General features: G+C 49.2%; 1 protein-coding gene across 3 annotated transcripts in view; it reads right to left on the reverse strand.

The window, feature by feature from the left end:
• Positions 1-23,711, reverse strand: part of GSE1 (Gse1 coiled-coil protein) — a 165,092-nt gene that overhangs the window by 82,891 nt on the left and 58,490 nt on the right. For 2 of the 3 annotated variants that reach the window (XM_048515389.1, XM_048515388.1), the window contains exon 1: positions 18,809-19,317. The exons of the other annotated variant lie outside the window; for it this stretch is intronic. In XM_048515389.1, coding sequence (XP_048371346.1) covers positions 18,809-18,845 — 37 coding nt within the window. In that variant the 5' untranslated portion in view covers positions 18,846-19,317. Of the gene's footprint in view, positions 1-18,808; positions 19,318-23,711 lie in introns of those variants that run through there. 3 annotated transcript variants of the gene reach the window in all.

Genomic DNA, 23,711 nt, shown 5'->3' on the forward strand with positions numbered 1-23,711 from the left:
TATTTATTTATTTATTTATTTATTTATTTATTTATTTATTATTTGATTTAATATACCGCCCTATCCCCGAAGGGCTCAGGGCGGTGAATAATAAAATATCACATATAAAAACATACATGTAAGTTAAAAACAATTACATTCTAAAACAATGTCCCACAAAAACCCATATGCAACCCTCCAGGAGCAAAATAGTGGGTCCTGATGATGTTGGGGACCCCTGTAGAGCAAGGGGGGGCGGAGGCATCCTCAGCGGCTGGTCTCTCCAAAGGCCCGGTGGAACAACTCGGTCTTACAGGCCCTGCGGAACTCTCCAAGGTCCCGCAGGGCCCGGATAGCTGGTGGTAGAGTGTTCCACCAGGCAGGGGCCAGAGCCGTAAAGGCCCTGACCCGAGTGGAGGCCAGCCGCGTCATTGAGGGGCCAGGGATCTCCAGTAAATTGGCCTCTGCTGAATGCAGAGGTCGACCCGGGACATATGGGGTAATGCGGTCCCGAAGGTACGAGGATATTGAAGATTTTTGTGTCGTGGTGGCTGCTGCCTTCAAAGCAACTTTTAAAAAATCCACACAGCCAATCAAACCCCCCAATAGCTTTTCAGATACCTAACTGGACAAAAGTCCCACCAGGCCCAACTTCTGAAATTTTTTTGGCAGATATCAGGAAAGGGGTCAGCAGATGCATGGCGCCCACGGGTGATGGGGACCGCTGATTTAAACTAAGGCAGCTTGGGTTTTTTGCAAGTTTTTTGGGGGAGGGGGGCTTGTGCGTTTCTCTCTCTCTTGCAATCCGGCTGCTGCTGTTCATGTCTTGTTTGTTCTGCTGCTTGGCATCCCCGCCTTTCTTTAATTGCTCCTATTGTTTTGATATGATTGGTTTTAATCTGCACTGTGGATTCTCTCTGAAGGCTTGGGGGGGGGGGGCGCAGTTAGCTGCCTTGTAGATTTTGTAAATAGAAAGGCAAGATATAAATATTTAAATGGATAATACAGAAGAGATAACCACCCAAGGGACTCCAGGTGTGGGCAGGCAGGAATTAACACCACTCTAATGACAACCTCTGAATTGGGATTAGATACCCAAAACTTAAAAGAGACATACAGAAAGACAACTCTTCCCCCTCAATTCTCCTCTTGTCGTTAAGAGCACCTGGCTTCTCTTCCACAGCTTAGTCCCATGGTGGCGAACCTTTGGAACTCCAGATGTTATGGACTACAATTCCCATCAGCCCCTTCCAGCATGGCCAATTGGCCATACACCAGTGACCTTTTTAAAAGAAAAAGTGCCAATCAGGAACCCAATCACATCCAACATTCATTTGGGCTTCACCCAGGTCTGGCTTTGCCTGCTGTCTTCCAACAGGCCAACAGATTGGCTTTCTGTATCCTGGAACTGGACGTGGCTACTCAAAATGGAATTTATCTTGTCCAGCATGAACCTGAGAATTTGCATGGTGCCTCATTTAGACAGATGAGGAAGGCCTGTGGCTTGGTGGAAGAACCTTTGCCTGGTGTGCTAAAGGTTCCAGGTTCAATCCCTGGCATCTCCACTTAAAAGGGCCCTGGTAGGTGATGGAAAAGACCTCTGACTGGGACCCTGGAAAGCCACTGCCAATCTGGGTAGACAGTTTACTCACCTTGATGGAACGGATTCAGGATAAAGCAGTTTCATGTGTGCGTTCATTTAAGATGAAATTGTGTTTCCTGAGTTGAGTTATTGCAAAGATTATACTTTGGGCAGGGTAGGGGATAGGGAGACTGTGTTTTATATTTTTTGAGGTGCCTTACCCATATGTGCATGAAAGCCCAGAAAGCAACCCAGAGGCATGTATGCAAACAATAAAAGAACCAGTCCCCAAATGCTTTCAGTTTCCACCAGTGCTTTCGATTATCTGACTCATCCCAACCATCCTGGAAAAGCAGCACAAACATGGCCATTTTGCAGATGGGGACCCAAGCACGAGAGAGGCAGCAACTCAAACCCAGATCCTCACATGTCCACAGCCCACGCCAGCTCTCATAAAACTGACCACAAGCAACAAGAGGACACCACAACTCCATTAAGCCCAGCCAGGTGCTTCCCCAGCACCTGCCCACAATTAAATCTGCTGACAACCTAATCAGATTGGATAAAAGGAAGCTGCGTCTGTGCCGATACCACAGAATAAGGAATGCGAAGGAGGCACCGGCGGCTCCCGTCTGCTGGCATGAGTCTTCGGGCCGAGGAAGACAGACCAGATTGACAGTCAACATAAACACAGACTGTAGCAGCCCCCTCCGGACAAAGACCACTGTGCAACCTGAAAAGCTTGAGGGGGGAGGCTGTCAACTATCAGGCAGAGGCGGCCCATTGAGCCACAGTGCCGTACCCATCACAGGCTTCTCTCAATAAAAGGCCAACAGGGAAGCATCAAGGCAGGGATAAAACAAGGCCCCCTCCCCCCCGCCTTCTGAACTGAGTCACTGCCTTCCTCCTGGCCTCTTTGGATTTAAGAGCCGCGTACATGGATTAACCCGCCTGCCCGTTGACCTGGGGGTCCGATTTGAAATCCCTTCTCCGTTCAGCTTCTGGTTAATGCTGACAAAGAGCCGCCGACTCGCCGGCGTGCCAGGCCCCAGAAGCATATGCTGCCGACGTTATCTGTGCCGCCATGCTGTCTTATCCAGAGAAATTGATTAGAGGGTTATTTATCCCCACACACCTCAGCTGGGGCCGTAAAACCCGGGCAGGACGTGCAGTCGGCAGCTGTTCCAGGGCTGCCTTCCACTTCCCAGGTGTCAAGCAAACACCACCTGCACAGCAGCACGCCTGGTTAGTGAGGGCTGCGCGGCGCATGCTGATTGCTCTGGGAACCTGGAGGAATGTACATAGCGGCCAAAGAATAAGAAGAATTTATTTTGGGGGAGCGGGAGAGAAAGAAGAAGAGAAGAAGAGTTTGGATTTATACCCCATTTTTCTCTCCTGTAAGGAGACTCAAAGTGGCTTACAAGCTCCTTTCCCCTCCTCTCCCCAAAACAGACTCCTTGTGAGGTAAGTGGGGCTGAGAGAGTTCAGAGAGGTCTGTGACTAGCCCAAGGTCACCCAGCAGGAATGTAGGAGTGCAGAATCACATCTGGTTCACCAGATAAGCCTCCACCACTCAGGTGGAGGAGTGAGGAATCAAACCCAGTTCTCCAGATTAGAATCCTCCTGCTCTTAACCACTAAACCACGCTGGAAGGAGGTCTTAGGGAAGCCCTGGCATCCTAATGTATTTTTCTGGTCTCAGCGCCATGGGTGGGCATCCTGTGAATGATGCCAGGCAAACAATGTGGCTGGTCTTAGCACCTCAGAGGAATAAGAGCTCCGAGGTAAAGGATACCTGGAGGATCATCTTTTCCCAAGCATTCTCCCCCAGGAATTACAATCACAGGGAAAGACCCTACTGACTATTTCACCAATCAAAGATGCTCACCTGACATAAGCTCATTCCGCACATGTAGAATAATGCACTTTCAAACTGCTTTCAATGCTCTTTGAAGCTGTGCGGAACAGCAAAATCCACTTGCAAACAGTTGTGAAAGTGGTTTGAAAACGCATTATTCTGCGTGTGCGGAAGGGCCATACACTCAAGAGAGGTTTTTTTCTCATTGGAAGTGTGTCGGATCCCCTCTCTACTGATGGTTTAGGAAGCAGCTGAAGATGGTTTTATATATTTATTTTGTTTGGTTAAGTTTACCAGCCGTCTTGAATTACGATTTAAAATTTCGGTTTTTTACATTTTTTAAAATGTATTTCATTTTACAAATTTTATCTATGTCGCATGTAGTTCAGCCTGGGCTGCCTGGCTAGTTTGGGGGGGCAGCTGCTGGAACAGTAAGAGAAGAACTTGCTTTTCACTGTGCACCACCCCTTTATCCGCCAGAAGCCTGTCATCTCACCTGCAAGGCTAGTTTTGATTTGATGAGCCAGGCTTGGCCAGATGCTTGCATTTTGGGAACTGGAAATCCCAACCCATGGACCTGAACTGAAAACTTGGTCGTCTGGGCTGGCATTGCACCTGGCAGGAAATCTGGGGAGAAGCTCTGCTGGTTGCCTATTCACTTCTACGCACAAACCAAAGATGTACAGCTGTTCAAGGTTGGGTTACCAGAGCAGTCAATGGACTCACTACTGACACAGAAGCCTGCCCATCAGTGAAGATCTCCTGGAGGAATTCTGTTTGTGTGCTCCTACCTTTAGCGATGAAAAAGAAGAGTGGCAGAAAAAAGGCCTTTTTGGTGTTGGTGCCCCGGTTTTGGAACTCCCTTCCCACCATTGTTTACCTGGAGCTGAGCTAACCCAGTTTTAAAACACTTCCTGTCTAGTGGGTCAGGTATGTGTCAGGGGAGAGGTTCTCTACTTTTTCTACTGGACTCTAAGCCTTTTATCATCAGCCTGGAAGCCACTTATCTTGACAGTTTTCGCAGAATGTGTTTTAAAAATGCATCCAATAGACCAATACCTGTACCCCCAACTGCTACCTTGGAGCCAGAAGTTATCAATTTAGCCCCCACTGTTTAGCTACAAAGTCCCTCTCCCCACAGCCTCAGTTCTACCACCTGTACAATGGGGATATTAACTCTGTCTTATAAGGATATATAAAGACTACAAGGCCTTTGCCTATTAGCATCTTTTCTATATGTGCCAATAAACAAGATTTTGGCCTGGCCAAGCGAGAGAAGGCCTCGTGGGCAGCTGGATCGGCCAGGCCAATAAGTAGCTGCTTCCTGGCAAAGCAGAGTTTGATGACAGCCGGCGAGTCTCGGCCGAATCCTGGCCAGATAGAAGCTGGCAGTTGAAAAATGAGCTCTGAGCCTTCTGACCGGCCGGCCAGCCAGCCTCCTTCCCGGCAGGGGACAGAAGCGTCTGGCAAACTGGCAACTGTTCCAAAAGGGCACGAGGGCTCCCTTTTCCTCCCAAGCAACTAAGCTGATGACCTGGTGGAAACCTTCTTGTCTCTTGCTTGTGTCAGCTGCTTGAGGAACAGATCCCCTAACAAAGAACTCCAAGGTGGCTGGATACCTCCTTTTATATTCCCTCTTCAAGTGAGACAGACGTGTTCTCATTCCGGAGGCTTTCATCTTGTCATGCCGCACGTGTTAGCAGCTTGGCTGCTTTGGACTTGCTTGCGTGCGTGCTTGCGTGCGTGCGTGTGTGCGGGGTGGGGGGAAGATGGGCAAGGGACTGCGGAGCTCGATGCTTGCCAATAGGATCTGATTGACTGGCTTTTAATCTTAAGGGCTTATCTCCCCGCTGCCAAGTTCAAGTGAAGTGGATTCTTAGAAGCAGGAGGGTGTGAGCCAGTGGGTGGCTTCCAGGGCTTGGAAACTCTCAGATGCCGTTTTCGAACACGGGCAGCAGAGCAGATGATCCTGGTTGATAATTTCTGCACCCTGAACAAAGATGCACACGGGTTTCAGCTGGCCAGCCTCACTCTGGGTCCAGAGTTTGCAACAGGAGGAGGGAGGAGAAGAAGAAAGAAGATGAAGCTGGCTTATTTCCTCAAGACCAGCATTCCTGATTCTCTCCGTGCCTTGCTGTTTGGCTCACTGGGGGACTTTTGAGTGCACCATTGTGTGGATGGTATGCATGATAAGGGCACTGTAGAACAATGGTCCCAAACTGAAGTGGCTAACCAGATGCTCAGGGTATAATCCAAGAGTCCCCAACATCAAGGTGCCAGACGCCTTTCCTGGAGCTCACCCACTGGTTTGAAAAAGTGAGTGGGGCCAGGTGGGATTTTTGTCCGGCAAGGTTTCTGTTCGGCCACTGGAAAACTGTGCAGGTTAAAACAGTGCAAATTTAAACAGGCTGTGCAGATTAAAACAGCACTGTTTAAGCAGCATGCCGCCATGTTGGTTTTAACCCTGCCTTCTTCCCACTGTATTGTTAATTACACCAGTATGGTGTAGTGGTTAAGAGCGGGTGGACTCTAATCTGGAGAACCAATTTGACTCCCTACTCCTTCACAATAGTGGTGAACTCTGGTGAACTGGATTTGTTTTCCCCCTCCTACACATGAAGCCTGCTGGGTGACCTTGGGCCAGTCACAGTCCTCTTAGAACTCTCTCTGTGAGGGAGGAAGGGAAAGGAGTTTGCAAGCTGCCTTACAGGAGAGAAAGGTGGGATATGAATCCAAACTCCTCCTCTTCTTCTCCCGTGTGGTTAGGAAATATACTTCCTTTCACCTATAACCACCACAACACCCAACACAGACACGAAGGGCTGGGGTCCTGCAAATGCATTTTCAAGGGATTGGGAAGGAACCACATATGCCGTTCTTTCCTTCTTCTCAATGGAACCAGCAACACTGAAGGGTGCTTGCTTTTCCAACTGCCTTGAGCTTCAAGTTTATTTGTTTTATTTATACCCCGCCTTTTTCCCCATTGGGGACCCAATTTGCCTCACTTCCATTTCTCTCTTTTTCATTCTATCCTTACGACAGCCCTGTGGGGTAGGTTAGGCTGACAGTATGCAACTGGCCCAAGGTCACCCAGTAAGCTTCCATGGCAGAGTGGGAATTCGAACCTCGGATTCCCAGATCTTAGTCTGACACACTTTAACCACTGCGCCACATGAGCTTTCAAATACACCTTGTCCTGCTTTGCTGGGACGGGGGAGGGGTGGTACTACTGAGGAAAGGACAATTCTGGCTCCTTGCCATCTGCCATCCGTGCGTGCCTTCCTGGGAGCAAAGTCCTGACCTCTGGCAATCGTGTTAAAAAACTTGGCAGTACCAAAGCAGAACACTGTTTTTGGGTCATTGCAGAACAACTAGATTTGAGCCCAGCAGCACCTTAGAGACAAACAAGACTTGCTGGGGGTATGAGCTTTTAAGAGATACAGGTTGGAACAGAGGATGTGACTTATACCCCACTTAGAAGGTGTTGCAAATAAAGAATTAAGGATGCAGAAGTACAATGCAGAATGTGATCAGCTTGGTTAGAGCAGAGGGGAGGTGCTCAGGGTATCAGCACCAAGATAAGAATTCAGCCTTGGAGGAACCATTGTTCTAAATTTGTGAATGACTACAAGTTCATCTTGGGTCACCTAGCTGGAGGAACAGATAGGGCCGCCCTCAGGACAAAGGCAGAAAGTGCCCAGGTCATCATAAGTAGCACGTCTGTCCTGTTCACATATTTGTCAAGGTATATTGTTTCTCTATTATTGTTACAATAACCCCACAAGACAATAATATTGGCCTATTCCCACATTGCAGTTGGAAAGCAAGGAACTTAGCATATTTCAAAACTGGGGACTTAGCATAAGGACATAAGAAATGCCAGGCCGGATAAGACCAGTGATCCCATCTCAAACAGTGGCCAACCAGTTCCTCTGGAGCTCCAGCAATAGGACCTTCCTTCTCCTGGCACTGCGATTCAAAGGTTGACTGTCTCTAAACATGGAGGTTCCCTTCTACTCACCATGGCTAGTAGCCATTAGTAGACCACTCCTTCATGAACCTTGACTCAAGACCAGCTGAAGCATTCAATGAAATATCCCGACAGGTTAGCAACTGGGGGGTAAGATCTGCCTGCAGAGGTGAGTCTCCTCCTCAACACCTGGCTGCCTACCTCCACCACAGATGCACGAGCCGGCTGATGCGCTCCCAGCTGTCAGGCATGTTAAAATAATGCTAATGGTAATAATAATAATCAATGTCACAAACGACAAAACAGGGGGAGAATTCCCACAGATTAAAACAAACGCGACCATAAAGGGTGCAGAATGCAAGGAAAGCTCTCTGCAATTAAACAGTTTTCTGCCGCACGACAATAATCACCTAATTATACTATTAATGGCAGTTCAACCTGCTTAGAAATAAAAGGACATTCTTGCAGAACAGGACGCCAGCTGTTTGTTACAGATGTCAAACATCTTTAAAGGATTGTTATTAAAAGAAGGGGAAAGGGAAGGGCCCACCTTTAGAAACCTACAAACACCCACATGCCGATCCACTGGGCCCAAACTCTGTGTGGCATCCGCTCACAATTCTGCCCCACGCCACCGACGGGGAAAAAACCACCGCAGGGAGAGCGCAGCCAACTTTTTCTCCTTTTCAAATGTTGGCTGCATCTTTCATTCTTTCCAATTAAATAATTCATCAAGGAAGAGGAATGTTGATCCAGCAGAAGAGATGGCTCTGTGACTCAGCCCCGCACACCCGGAGTAAACAGAAACTACTCCGTCATCCCGAGCCGCTCGCCGCAGCCAAATTTAGAGAGCTGTAGGCTATTTGTGTCGGCCCCGGGACTGCCGTGTGTGCCGGTCTTCAACTTAGCAGACATATGCTCAGGTTTTCATCCTCAGCTGGGGCATTTCTCCTTGCACGTGAGCGTCTCTGACATTGGGAGGCGTCAAGAGGAAGGGGCCGTGATCACACACACATTTGTGTACTTTAGAAGCATGCTCCAAGTCAGAGTGTAGCAAAACGAGGGTGCTAAAAGGAGATTACAGGAAGCAACAGAGGCTGACCTGCAGTCTCACCCCCATTTCAGTCCTGGATGGTCCAAGGCAGCCAGTCTCACCAGCTCACGGAAGCTAAGCAGGGTCGGCTGGGGTTAGTACTTGGATGGCAGACTGGTAAAGAAGTTCAGGGTTGCCACTCAGAGGTAGGCAATGTTCGCCTCTGGCCTTGAAAACCCCACCATGGGTCATCATAAGGCGGCTGCAGCTTGATGACTCTTTCCTCCACCACCACCAAGGGCTGCTTCTCCCCCTCTCTGTGAAGCCAATCATTTCAACAAACAAAACACTCTCAGGCTGGGCAACTGACCCGTCAGGAAAATCCCATCCATTGACCAATTGAAATAATGTCAAATAACCATGTAAAAATATTATGACACAGAAAAGATACATCGCACGTGCACGTGCACGCTCACACAGAGGTTTCACACTTCTGCCAATTATAAACAAGCAAACTGGTTGACTGTTTTTGCAACACAATGGAACACCATTTTGAAATTCAGTATTGGAGGCAACTCTGCTGCTGGTGACTGCCCAGTGGTTACAGCAGGTGGCCACAGAGAGAAGCTTTGGCAGGATATTGGACCCCCTTCCTCCAACTGGTGCAGACCTGGGGGTCAAGAGACCCCCCCTTCCTGCTGTGGTGCCAACCAAGGACACCTGGATGCAATTTAAAGGGGGTGCTGCTCCTATATAGCAGCATCCTTGGCGAGGGTGGAAAGAGCTGTCAAGACGCAACTGATTTATGGCAATCCTGTAGGATTTTCAAGGCAAGAGACATTCAGAAGTGGTTTGCCATTGGCTGGCCCTGCTTAGCTTCCAAGATCTGATGAGACTGGGCTAGCCTAATCCATCCATGGCCTCGAGCAATTATCTGACCCGCAGACGAGTAATGATCAGTGGACAATATCTGACCAGTTCAATTAACTGAAGTGCCAAGCTTACCCGACTGTACTGGGGTGAGTTTAGTGTGCTTCACTGCCATGCTCTATGCCAGAGGCAGCCATACGTTAGCAGCAGGCCAGTTCTCTCTCTCACCCACATACGTACGCACATCAGAAAGTGTGCAGACTGAGAGTTCAGCACCAAGAGACATTAGCCAGCAACCAGCCTACAGGTTTCGTGTTCACCTGAGAATCCTCTAGAGCAAAGGACAGCCAGAGAAATGCAAGATGATACTCTGATTCCAACTGGGATTAGAAATCCAACAGCACAATGCAGTTATTGCTCCACCTACACCTCCAGGTAAATCTGCTTTGTCCTCTTGCAAGTGTCCCTGTGGCCAGCCTTTTCAGTAACATGAGGCCCTGCAAAGAGAGCCCTGCAGAAAACATTTCAGCAGCGCCCTGACTCCCCACTCCCGTTTTTTCCAGCATGCCTCAACTAGCCAGCAGTCCAAAGGCTCAAATCCTTCACCCCCACCGAGGTCTGTACATACTGAGGAGGAAGAAGAGGAGTTTGGATTGATAACCCCCCTTTCTGTCCTGTAAGGAGACTCAAAACGGCTTAAAATCTCCTTCCCACCCCCAACAAACACCCTGTGAGGTGGGTGTGGCTGAGAGAACTCCAAAGAACTGTGATTGGCCCAAGGTCAGCCAGCTGGCATGTGTTGGAGTGCACGAGCTAATCTGGTTCACTAGATAAGGCTCCACAGCTCAAGTGGCAGAGCGGGGAATCTCTCTGTTGACAAACCAAGGAACAGTGCACAGCCAGCTCACTCTTCCAAAACTTGGAGACGTAGGAGAGCCACGGCCACTGACCTTGGGGGACCCAAGGCCTGATCCAGCTTCAAGAGTTCCTATTGGGATAAAGCCATGGCTGAGTGGAAGAGTTTCTGCTTTGCATGCAGAAGATTCCAGGTTCAATCCTCGGCATCTCCAATGGAGAAGACCAGCTTCATAGGAGGTTCCCGTGCAAGCACACCACAGGTGGCTCTGATTTTTGGCTTCTACCTAGGGAAATCAGCCATTCCTTGTTGATACCAATGCCCTCCCCTCGGCACAAAAGACTGACCCACCTTCCAGAGATGCTCGGTCCCCTTCGCCTACATTCATTCCTTTATACTGGAGCATCCCCAAACTGCAGTTAAATGACTGCAGATGAAACATTCTGTAACTGCTGCTGTTCCTTTTTGCACGGAAGGGTGAAAGGGAGCCAGCCGTGGCCCACGGCCTGCTCCCCCGCCCCCAGAGCACAAAGCCAGCCCCCCAAGGCATCAAAAAAACACAGCCTCCAGCCCCTTCCTAACGTTATTGATTCCTGCCGCCTGCCCGTGGGTCACCGCACGGCTTGGAAGAAGGCACCACTTAGCCAGACATCCCTCCCCAGCTGCCTCCGCAGTAATTAGTCCACTGAAGACAAGCCATCTCCCCCCCCCACTTTCTTTTATGTCTTCCCTTTTTTTTTCTCGTCCCCCACACCACCAATAATCACAGGGGAGGAAGGAAAAAAACGCACACAAGTGGTTGACATCGTTGCCATGCCAACAGAATTTAGGGCCTGCCAGGGGAAGAAGGGAGGGGTGGGTGTGTGGCTTGGGGGGGGGGATCCTGTTTGAATTCTATGACTGAGGGGGGAGACATTTAAGCAGCTGGAAGTAGGGGGGCAGGACAGAAATAAGGATGGAGACCCCAGCCGTGGGGGGGGGGCACATAGATAGAACTAAGGTATGGCAAAAGAGCCAGGGGAAACACTATTCTTGTGTACCTATCAAGGTGATGGCCATTATCTTGGGGGGGGGGGGGCGCTTTCAACTTATTTTTTTAAAATTTAAAGCATTTATTAGCTGCCTTCCTTACGGAGCTCAAGGCGGTTTGCATCGTAAGACAAAACCCATACAGATACATAAAAGCAAAATTTAAAATCTCATAGCACATGGAGCCTCCAGGTACAGAGGCACTATACCTCCAAAAACCAGATTCTGGGAACAAGCAATCAAGGTCACATGCACCCTGCCTCCCAGATCCTGGCCAGGTTTTGGAACTGGCCTCAGACAGGGCTTTGACCTGATCCAGCAGAGCTCATCCTGCACCATTACAGGGTTGCAGGAAACCAGGCAGGACCAGGATACTTGGGCATGGCTGGAGCAAAGCCCTGTTTTGGCTTCCCTGCTACTGACTCCAGACTCTCCCGGCATCTCCTTCCCAATGCCTGCCAGGACGGGAGGTGTCAGAAGCAGAGCAAAGGGCTGCAAGGGTCTTTTGCAGGCCCAGCAAGGATCGTGGCCTTGCAATCAATCCTTGCCGGGAGGAAGCGCAGGGCACATGCCATATAAGCCGGGCTGCCAGCTGGCGTTACTGTCAGTCCCCGCTCTCAGGCGACCTGCACACGCCTCCCCCACCCCCAAGAGCAGGCGCTTGCTGGCAGGAAGAAGCCGCACAAGCAGCGCGCCTTTGATTCTCCCCAGATAAAGGATGTTTCTGCCTCTCCCTCTCCCTGGGCTCTTCCCCCTCCCCCCACCAGCCTTTATAACGAATTTGGGTCTCTCTGAAAGAAGCCCCAGATGATGAGGAGGATGCGGCTGCTGTTATCGCCCGCCTCATCCCTCTTGAGCGGAATGGCATCTGATTGCAATTTCCTTTTATTAATGACTCGCCGAACGGCATGACCTGGAGTGATGGGGAAGGTAATTTTGGCGCAGCCTCCTTAATACCGGGGGATGGCTCTCGCTCGCTCTTGAGCAGCTGAACAGTTCCAAGAGGCGAGGAGAGGTGGCTTGCCGCTTTTCCTCTCCCAGCAAAAAGGACGCAGAAGAAGCAGCCCTTTGATGAAGCCATCCTTTAAAAAAAAAAAGCCACATACACACTGGTGCTCAAGAAGAGAAACGGCATCCTCTCCTCCCCGCCAGATGCTGCCGTCCACATTTCCAAGGCTTGCAGGGTATGAAACTGCCGCAACTCCAAAGCAGTGCTCGGAAGGGCAGGCAAAAAAACAAAAGAGAGAGAGAGATTGGGGTCACAACAGAATCTAAGCAACTAGGAGATCCCCATGCAGCCTGCAAGGTTTGGATCTTGCAATTATCAAAAGTTGCAACCTGGTATCTTGGCCATGCCTGAAGAAGGGATGAAAGATGCAAATGACGGCTCAATGGGGAAATGCAACTGCCCCCCAAACATATGGGGCAGTGGGCCCTGGAGAATAAGCTTGTTCCTCCTCTACCTCATTCTCAATACTCCTATCTACAGGTTTCCACATTTATAAAGCAGGGGGAAAGGGTTGCAACGTGGGGGGGGGGGGGCACTGTAGCTCAGTGGAAGATAATCTGCTTGGCACGAAGAAAGGTCCAGGTTCAATCTCCGTCATCTGAGGTTAAGAGGACCAGGCAGCAGGTGATGTGAAAGACCTCACCCTGAAACCCTGGAGAGTGGCTGCCAGCCTGAGTAGGCAAGGATAACCTTCATGGACCAAGGACCTCATTCTGTAAGAGGTGGCTTCACTTGTATTCGTATTTATACCAGGACGTGAACACAACCTTGGTCTCTGCTCCACTTGGGCATACAAGAGGAAACTAGGGTGGGGGAAGTCCCGGGAATGTTCTTCCTGCCATTCCAAAAGTAAGTGGAGTGGGCATTAAAGCTACCCCCTTCCGGACTCTCCTGACCCTGCTGTCCTGGCGAAGGGGGCAGTGGGGAGAGAAAGAATTGGTTCTGGCCTGGAAGACTAAGCCCTGCCTAAGGAGCAGTGGCAAGACCCAAAGCCCTCCCTGAGCAACAGCTGTCTTAGCCACCCAGCACACCTTTCTTCCTCGGGTAAATCTATTTCAAAGAAGGTTGAAATTTCTATCTGCTGTGACCCTACCCGCCCGATTAGCATTTCTAACATCTCCCGGTAGCCTGGAATGGTTGTGCACAATAATTTCACTGTTTGACAGCGGCTGGAAGCATCCACACATAATTTTCCTTAATTGCTTCGGATCTTGCAGCGTGACACTCAAGAATGCTTCGCCTCCCCCTCTTCTTTCCCTCTCCGGTGCTTCCAGGGAGGAAAACAGACCACCTGATGGATGCCCAGAGAAGGAGGTGGGGGGAGAAAAACCCAGACTCCGAAGAGGGAGGAGGAATATATTTGCGCCTTTGGGAAGGAGATTGGAAATGAATCTTTCCACGGCCTTCCATCATACCCTGGATGCTGGCTGTCTCCACCTGCTACACCCATCCCAACATTAAATGCTGGTTGATTTTTACAGGGAGCAGGAATTAGTGCCTTGGCAATTACAGTAAAACAGAGAAGTTTCACACAACAGGAGGCGCGCAAGTAAATTCTTCTTGATTGGACCATGCAAATAAAAAGGGGAGGGGAGGGAGAGAATCCTCCTTACATTCAAAGAGGGATGTCTCCAGAGGCACCCCAGGCGGTTTTTACAGGACAATAGCACAGAGAATTTACCAGTCCTTATCATTTTCCAGTGAACACATCAAGAGGAGAGGCCAAGCAACAACAAAAAAAAATGCAAACCAGGATTCTTCATCTCCAAGGACTAGGAAGACAAGAGAGGCAAGCAACGGAGTTACGGATTGGACCCAGCGGTCCAAAAAAACCACCACCGAGCTCAAAGCAGCTCTTCCAAGCCACAGAGTGCTCCGTCTGACTGGCCACAAGTGGTCCCCACATCAGAAACTGCACCAGGCTTACGGCCGGTTTTGCCAACACATTTTTACACAAGTGTCACTGCAATCCAGTGAAAGATAAGCCCTTCAACAAAGCTAAGGTCGCTTGAGTATCCTCTCCTCCTTCAAGAAATGCAAAAATGTCCCCGAAATCTTGCTCTCCCTTTGCAGAGCTCCAGCACAGACCCAATCAGATCGTTTAGCACATCTGGAAAATACAGAAAAACACACCTGATTGACTCTGCCCACAAAACAGCCAAATAGTGATGGAAGTGTCAAACTTGGAGCTGGAAGACTCATGTTCGAATCCCCACTTGTGCCCTAGAATCTTGCTGGGTAACCTTCACACACTTTCAGTCCAGCCTACCTCCAGGGTTATTGTAAGGATAAAATGGTGGAGAGGAGAACAAGATAAGCCTCTTTGTGTCTCCGCTTGGGAGAAGGGCAGGATACAAATGAAGTATATAAAGCATTAAAAATACATATATTTTGGTAGGCCATGCAATCCAATTGGACAAAAATTAGTCAATCACCGGGGGGGGGGGGGGGGATATGAAAGAAAAAAGCAAACTCTCTAAGTTTTAAGGCAACATCTGACATGACCCCTCTGGAAATGGCATTCTCTTGCGTGAGACACCGAAAGGGAAATGCGTCGGCTAAGGCAGCAATTGACAGTCACTACTTTAAAAAAAAGATAATTTACTATTTCATTAAAAATCGGCTGTCTGACTAATCAGGGGCACGGTTTAATAATAGAGCCAAAAATTTTCAACGGATAAATCACCCAGTCCTATCAACATTACAGGGCTGCATCTTCTGGAGAGTTGCCATTTTCTGTTGTCATTTCACCAATTTAAATTCAGCTGAATGGCCTTTGCCCACTCATAAGCTGACCGTCAACTGGGTGTGGATCTATGGCCAAACTGGGGAACCCACTTCATTTCACCACAGCCACACATCACACGTGGACTCATGTGCCCGGGTCCCACAGGAGTAATTCTGTGGTTTCAACACAGTGAAACTATCCTCTTGCATTCTTAATGACTTCTGGAGAGTAGTTAGTGGGGGGCTTCTAAGGGGTAATTTATCTCCCAAATCCTTCCTCCAGGTTGGATTCACCATCAAGGGATGGAGCAAAAAAGATGTGCCATTTCCAACTGCCTAGGGCAAATATCATCAACGGGCCAAACCAGAACCAAGCTCAAGGGCAGCTGATTGATGCTCAATCCTCCTTTGGTGTGCATCTTCTCTCAGGCCAAGAGTTCAAACTCCACCAGTTATTCACAAGAGGAAATGCACTTTGCTTTCCTCCCTAGTCAGCCCACACGCAGCCAGCACTGAGGGTTTAACCAGAAAGTGAAAATGGAAGGAAATGCAGCGACTCTGTCACAGGTCTAAAAGAAGGAGGAATAAATCACGCAGAGGAAGCCCGTGGAAGGAGATGCAGTTCCTCCAATTAACTGATGGGAGGTTTTTCTCTTCCCTGAGACTATCAGTGTGTCTCAAGTGATTAAAGTAGTGTGTGGGGATGAGGGGGAATGAGAAAAAAAAATAAACACCAAAGTCTGGTAACTTTTGGAACCTTATTTGCAAGATTATCCTGTAGTTAGAGAGACCGCACGTGCACTTGTGTCCCTCAACCCAATGCACTGATCTAAAACAAAGCCATCTGTATTTCTCAACTTGCCTCACGTGGACCCTGTGTTTTTCTCCCCAAAAGGGACCCAACATGGTTTACACAGGTTTCCTCTCCCTCAATTTGTCAGCACAACAACCCTGCGGGGTAGATCACGTGGAGAATGTGCGACTGACCCAAGCTCATACAGCAAGCTTCCACAGCAGGAGTCAGGATTCAAACCTGGCACTCCCTGATCCTAGTCTGATGTTCTAACCATTATACCATGTTGCTCCATTGGTTTCTAGCTCTTTGCCTAACAACTACAACAGACCAGCCAGCAGCACAAAATTGAGCACCTCACAATGACCAGTGACTCTATCTTTGACACAACCCTCCTTCCTCAAAAAGGAATCCAAAACTCTCTCCGGTCTGTGCTTGCAGTTCAGTTTCAGGTTTCCCTGAATAAGTCCAGCTTAATCTTACGTTTATGTCTCAGTTTTTTTTTTAAATAATCAAATTTTAAGCCATGTTCTCCTGGCCCCATTGAATCTTTGGCCCTCTTAATGTAGGCTGTAGACAGGGGAACACCATGGAATTCAGTTTCAGTCAAATCAGTCCAGAACTCTTCCGGGCCTCTCAGCCAACGACAGCTAGTCTATTATCATCAGTCATTTTGAGAAAAAAAAAAATATATATCCAGCCTCAAAATCCAATTGGAGTGCAACACCATTTAAACTTTACACAGCAAATGTATTTCAGACTGTAATAGCAGTGCGGGGTGGGGGAACACCATTTAAAATATCTACAGGAATGCTCAGCTTTGCGGGCCACATACCCATTAGAAAAATCCACAAAGGCAGGGATGTCCAAGATCTTCTCAGTTGTGGTAAAATCTCTCCCAAGAGTTCTGCCAGCACTGGTCAGCTTTGCAGAAAATTTGCAGAAAAAGCTTTGCATGAAATTTGCAGAAGGGGAGTAAAATTCTACTCGTTGACACATGTGCAGGGCGAGCGCATGCGCTGGGAGTTAGGTGGAAGTTGTTAACTGGAAGTTGTCCAAGACAATTCACAGCCAATATTCAGAGGGCAGATACCAGAAGTGGGCTGGCTAATCCAAAGCCCATGGTGCGTTCGCCCCTTCAGAAGCACGTGCCACTTGGTTTCTTACCAGTGACCACCACACAAATGTAGGGAAGGCTAGGGTGCAGAAAACCCTGTTCCATCCCTGGCAAAGAATACACCCTCTTCATTTGCCTCACCAGCAACCTCAAAGCCAGTGGAAGGTGACTATGGATCCATTGGTTTGCAGTCCCCAGTTTTTCATGCATGACTAACTATTTTCCACGCTCTACAGAGAGGAGCTCTCCCAGTTAAAACAGCAAGGAACTTTGCACTGACATTCTGTTTTAACTGGAGTTTTTACATGCTGCAATAAAGGGCCTTTTGGGCAGAGTCGGTCAGTTCCCACAACAAGGGGGGGGGGGCAAACCCACCTGGTCTTTGATCCCTTTAACAAGTGCCCCATCTTTTCAACCTTTACCCTTAAGCCAGAGTCACCTCTGCGGTGACCATTTGGGAACTCCTGAGTCAGAGCGAAGGTGAACTTTTTAAAAAGAGAAAGAGAGGTTCCTGCAACTAACTGCCACACGGAAAACCCATTTCCTGAAGCCGAGACTTCACAATCAACCAAAGTTCAGAAAAGTACCACTGATGTCAAGATGGCAGAGGGGCCTTCGGGACAGGGGCCTTCCTTTCCCCCCCTCAGCTGAAACCACAGGGGAGAAAGAAGAGTCACCGAGCTGCCAAGAAAAACTGGGGCCAGCAACCTGAGTGATTCATGTGTACCCAAGTGAGTAACCAAAGAGAGTATTAAGGTGGGGGAGGACAATTTGACAGTCCCTCCACCTCCTCCATCTTCCGCTTGCCTTTCAAAAGGTGCAAATTTGCACCAAGGGTGTAGCAGATGAGACACAAGACCTGACAGGGGAAACCAGCGTGTTGTCAACCACACTCATACACACGTAACTTGGAGTGCCATTTGAGCAGAAAACCCAGAACAGTAAGGTCGCCAACAGTGGCCACGCAGAGCCCAGGCAGTGCCCCCCCCCCCCCCCCCGTGCAACAAAAAAAGAAAAACTGTGGGGAAGGCAACAGATAAAATATAAAAGCAACTGAGAAGCAGGGGAGAGGCGAGGGAGACTGGCAGCCGCCACTTTGGGTCTGTCTGCTACATGATCAGAGCTCACTCATCCGTGAAACAATATTAGGCACCAACTCGAAAGTAACTTCACACCACGCGTCTTAATTCACCTTAGATTACTTAAGTGCTTTTGCCGTTTGCTGCTAAATAAAACAGGACTCGCCACTTAGCAAGCCAAGCGGGGTGGACAAAAGGAGTGAGATACGTTATACACCCTGAGGGCCAGGCGAAACCTGATGTGCACTCAAGTTGCACATGGCTTTCAGAAAGGGAAAGCTGTGCCAGTGTGGGGGAGGGATGGGAAGTGGGAGGGGGGCACGGGGGAGGTCCTTGGACTTGAAGTGGATTTGCCTGCCACAGCAATCCCACCAACCTCCCTGGAGTTACCCCCACAAGCGACTCCATTAACCCAGGGCCAATCACCCCTGATTCCTACGTAGCATGCCTAACAGCCGTTTGCCAAGTGTACAAATGCAATTCTCCTCTCTTCGTAATTTCCCCTGAGCTCCAGCGAGTGAAATGGGGGCTGCAGAAGCACGCCTCCAGTTTCTATGCCCTGGGTAACTCCAGCAATGTGGCAGAACCCCAAGTTGTTTTACCCTCCCGTAACCAACCGTGTAGCGCACATTAACGCGAAGCACAGCTTTCCACAGCGAAGTTCACCCAGTCGGCACGTTCTTCTATTCAATTCTCACTTTGGCCCAAGAGTTACCCTCACACACCTGACCAAATCCTAACGGCGCTCCTCTTAGGAAAGAGCGAGCCGAGGTCAGGACCGGTGCATCTCAAAGAGTTCCGTTGGGCTTGCCACCGGGCTTTTTGCGGTTTCAGTGTTGCTGCAAAATTCAACCGAAAACAAAGGAAGGAAGAAAGGTGCAGGAGACAGCACCCAGAGTGACCTTACCTGGCAAGAAATAGAGAGGTGGTTTCAATCCAAACATGTTTTCTCACACAGTTCCAAGGCATTCAGAGGGGGAGAAAAAAAAGAAAACAAAAACCCAGTCTGGCAGAGCGGGCAGAAGAAGAAAAACAAGAGTAGCAAACCACCTGGCGGTTTTTGTGTTACAAAAAAATATATCTACATCTATTTCTCTAGTTGGATCTCAACACACAAACCAAAAAGAAACACGATCAAAGTATTTTTTTAAAGGGGGTCTGCGGTGAGTTAGGGGTCTCGGCTGCCCAAAGCTTATCCGTCAAAGACCCACTGCGCCTGGCATGTCTTCGGGTGCCTTTCCCTTGTTTGGGTGCCCGCCCCCTTTGGAGTGCAGGGACAGGCAAAGAGACCCCGGGCGCCCAAGTGAAAGGGGGATCGCCGGGCTTGTTCCTCTCGGCGGCGGCTCGCTCGCTCGCTTTTTCTTCCGCCTCCTCTTCTTCTTTCCCCTCTTTTTAAAGAACCTCCTTTAGGGATTACTCATTTGGAGAGAGAGAGAGAGCGCCAAAGAAAAGGAGAAAGAAAGCGGATCGCCCCCCAAGACCTGCTTGAAGCTCTTTTTTTCCCATTCAGCCACTTGAATGTCAAGGGTGAGTGGGGGGGGGGGAGGGGAGTCAATGAGTTTGTTTTCAATGAGGCTTCATGTTCAGCATCAAATTAAAATGGGGGGGGGTTGTTCGAAGGCAAAGGCAGAGCGAGGGGGGGTCCGACTCTCTCCGGCTCCTCCGGTTGTCAAGCAGAAATGGGGCTTTGTTTTGCCATTCCCCCTTAGCTACCGGTTTACAAAAGGAAAAAGAGGGAGGAGAAAGGGCGGGCGGTGATGGGGGGGGCGTGTGAAGGGGGGGTTGGTGCCAAGAAGTGCAGCGGAGGGCTCTCCTTGGGAGGAAGAGATCCTTGACGCGATCACAAGGTGCGATGCCAGATGCCAAGGAGGGGGCACCAGGGGTGCTCGGGGTGGTTGATGCCGCCCCCAAGGCTAGCTCTCTGGCCCCGTGGTGTGCCCCCTTCCACTCTGCATCCCAGCAGTGACTCCAAAAGACGGAGGAGAAAGAGGAGACGGAGAGAAGGGGGAAAGGACAAGCCCGAACCGGGGAGTGGAGCAGAGAAGGCTCACCCGGCTGGCCAAGGGTCCCTCCCGCTGTTGGCGAAGGTGAGGCGGAGGAGAAGCCAGCCGCTTCGGAGTGGCCCCCTCGATCAATTTTCATGCAAGAATCATTATCGGTAAATTGGAAATCTGGCGAGCTGACAGCAAATTTGTCTCCCGTAATGAAAGGGAGAGGGGAGGGAATCATTTGGCATCTGTTCCGGGCCGGCGGCAGCAGCAGCAGTCTCCTCCGCTGCTTGGATGCCGGGCGGGCTCCTCCACTCGCTCAGCAGGCATCTTCCCCGTGGTCACCGGGACCTCTCGCTATCTCTTTCTCTCGTTTTTTTTTAAAAAAATTATTTGCATTCTGTTTTTTAAAAAAGAAGAAAAGGTGAAAAGAGGAGGCTGACCAGTCAAACCAGAGGAAGAAACGGTGACACTTTCCCCTTCTGACCTTCCGGGGGTGTGCAGAAGGGACACCCCCAAGGAAAACAAGCCGGGAGGGCGAGGGGGATATTTACAGACTGAGCTTTTCTCCAATCCCCCAAAGAGGAGGAAATATTTCTCCCTCCCTCCTTTGCCTCTATTTTCCCACCACCCTCCCCTCCGCTCCTGGGCTTCATGCATAACAGCTGCTGGTCCAGAAAAAATAATGAACAACAACCCCCCACCCCCCCGCACATACATACACATACAAGCTGCTTCAATTCATCCTTTACAGGGGGCGAAAGAGGGGGACATTTTTGCCATCCCTTGAAATACAAAAGACTGACCATAATAGCAAAATCGCCGTTAACTATTGGGGTGAGGGGGGTGGGTAATAAGATGGCCAGGAAGGGAGGGGTGCAGGTCCCTGGACTCCCAGGCCAGCTCTTGGGCTTATTAGCCAGTTCTTTGTGGCCAAACCAGACAAGGGGGCAGAGGGCACCTTCAAGGCCAACTCACCCCTGTAGCCTGGTGAACTTGAACCTACAACATTTGGTTGCAAGATCCAGGTGTGGCTACTACTGCATCCTCTGGACCAAGCTCGAGGAGGCCTCTTGGGAATGCCAGCCTCCATTTATTTCTGTATTTCTTGCATTTTCAGCCCACCCCTACCTCAAAGACACTGTTTGCCTTCTCCGCCCATTTACACCCTCACAATTACCCTGTGAGGTAAGAGCACCTGAGAGAATGGACAGCTGTTGGCCTGTTCTCTCCCCGCTGACTGTTTGCTGGCCACTGCCTTCCCCACGTCCCCGACTGAAGAATCTCATCCTTTCTTTGGACCCCTCAGGTGGAAGAAGACACAGTTCACATGTGCCGCAGGAAAACAAGATTTCTGGTTGGGCTTGATTTTTAAAGCAACTTGATTCTTGAACTTCTTGAAGCGGCACCTATGTCTGGATTCAGACCCTTGCAAAGGAACTTTATGCCGACTTTCCCCCTCCACCAACACAATATGCAGAGGAATTTCACATCAATTGGCGGTGCCAAAGTTCATATTTTCATTTTCCATGTTTAATATTGATAAACACGTTGCCTGCTTGAGCAACATTCCGGGCCCATTTCATGCATCATAAAGGGGCAAACCCAAATTTGTCTCCCAGAATCCTCCTGTCTCCTGGCACTGCAACCCACTTTGGGCTCAGAACCGCTGTTTACAAGCAAAAACACCAAATATTTCTGGATTTGCCCAAACACCACAAAAACAAGGATACAAATTTCTCTTTGGAGCTCAAGTTAACTCTCCTCTCCCTCCACCAATTTAACTAGCAATGCTGGAAATGTGAAAGGCACATGGACAATATTGACCTTAAATTGCACAGTTTCCTGGGAGGGAGGGGAGAAATTTTAGCAGCCCACAGTTCTTGGCAGCATGAAAATGGTGGGCTAGAGAGACTTCCCAAGTAGGACAGAGAAAGGACAGCTTGGAATTAAAAGGCCCAGCAAATGAAAGGAAACCAAACAAAGCAGGAGTTTATGAAGCACTCCCCCCCCCCCACCCCCAGTACTAGCTTCCTTGAGTCAGAGTTCACTTCATCAGAAGCACTGGAGCACAAGTTCATCAGGTCAACACACACGCCCACCACGCACGCACAAACAGATACACACACACACACATAAAGCTCTTATTTAGAAACCGCTAATGCAGCTATAGCCTAAAAGATAAAGGAGCTATATGCAAATAATCTGCAGCACAGCCATATGCCCTGTGATAACTTTCCCATTCCTTCCGTTCGGATTTTGCTTTTAATTGATGAAGAATGCTGGAGAACTCAAAAGTCTGCACGTTGTTCTGTTCGATTTTGGCCAGTCTTCATAAAAAGAATCACAAGGCTTCTGATTTTAAATTCTCCACTTGTCTGGATGCCAGACCCAATACATTCCCAAAGGTTTACTCCCAGGTAAGCATGCACGGTACCGCGGCCTTAATCTGCTCGTCCGTTCAATTTGTAAATGTACAGACCAGGCAAGTGAACCTCAAGCGCCAGTCTAGATTCAAGATCCACATCAGTCATGCCCTGAGCGAAACGCAGTCTGATTGAACCAACTGTATACACATGGTATGGGAGCGTGCAAGCTTTGGAGTTTCACAGAGCGCAACACCAGAAAGGAATTTCACAAGTATGTTGACCTACAAGTGAGCGGACATCTTTGCACCAGGGATTGAGAGAGGGGTGAGGGAAAGAAACCTACCAATCTTCTCCTTGCCTCCCTCGATATCCCTTCACCCATTCTAAATACTCAAGTTCAACAAGTCAAAATGTGTGATATCTCTTCACTGCGAAAACAAGCCACATCCTGTGCTGATAATGACCATCCCGCCAAGATGCTTTAAAAAGGCAATCTTGTAAAGGGGGGGGGGGTGCTGCAAGTGAGATGGAGCTGGCTTCCCTGCAAGTTCCCCCTCCCCCCATGTTTTGCATGCAGCAAGAAGCACAACCCCCCCCCCCACACACACACACACACTTCTGTGCATAAAAACCTGCCTTTGGGGAGATTATTCTGCAATTAAAGCAAGCCAGTGACTCCACTAAAGCCAGTGTTGGCCCATACATCACTGCCAGTTCTCAGAACAGCACAAGGGACTGAAAAGATCTGAAATTGCTGGGCCTGGTGGGGCTTTTTGCAGTCAGCAATGCAGATAGAAAGGCTAGGGACCAAGGAAGTGTTTAAGAGAGGGCGCGCACTGCACTCAGTCCTGCCAACAAGCCTTTCAGGTTTCTGCAGCATCTCAAAAACCTGCAAAGCCTATTTGTCCAGAACAAACGAGAGGAACCTTGAAGACTAGCAAAGCCTATCCCAAGATCAGCTTTTGAGAGGCAGAGCTCACTACATCATTCCAACGTCTCTGCTGAAGAAGTGAACACTGATTCATGACAGCTTGGGCAGAAATAAGTTTTGCTAGGTCTTTAAGAAGCAACTCCTCAAACAGATGAACACAGCTGTTCACCTGCATCTATCTGACCACAACTAACAGCATGATAAAAAAAGAGGAGGAGGAGAGAAGGGCTAGTCCCAGTTCTCTCAGAATTCTCTCAGCCTTACCTACCATACAAGGTTCTGTTATGGGGAGAGGAAGGGAAAGGAGTTTGCAAGCCACCTTGAGTCTTCTTACAGGACAGAAAGGAGGGATATAAATCCAAATCCTCCTTCTTTGGTGAAAAGGATTGTCTAAGCAGATCTGCTCAAAACTCAAAGGGGCTCACTCCCAAGAAAATGCTATTAGGGTAGCTCTGCTGGTCGCTGTAGCACCTTAAAGGTGAATTCATGCCTTTTCTAGAGTGTGGGCTTTTGCGGACCTGA

Source organism: Sphaerodactylus townsendi, linkage group LG14 (genome assembly GCF_021028975.2).
Source record: "Sphaerodactylus townsendi isolate TG3544 linkage group LG14, MPM_Stown_v2.3, whole genome shotgun sequence".
Classification (NCBI taxonomy): Eukaryota; Metazoa; Chordata; class Lepidosauria; order Squamata; family Sphaerodactylidae; genus Sphaerodactylus; species Sphaerodactylus townsendi.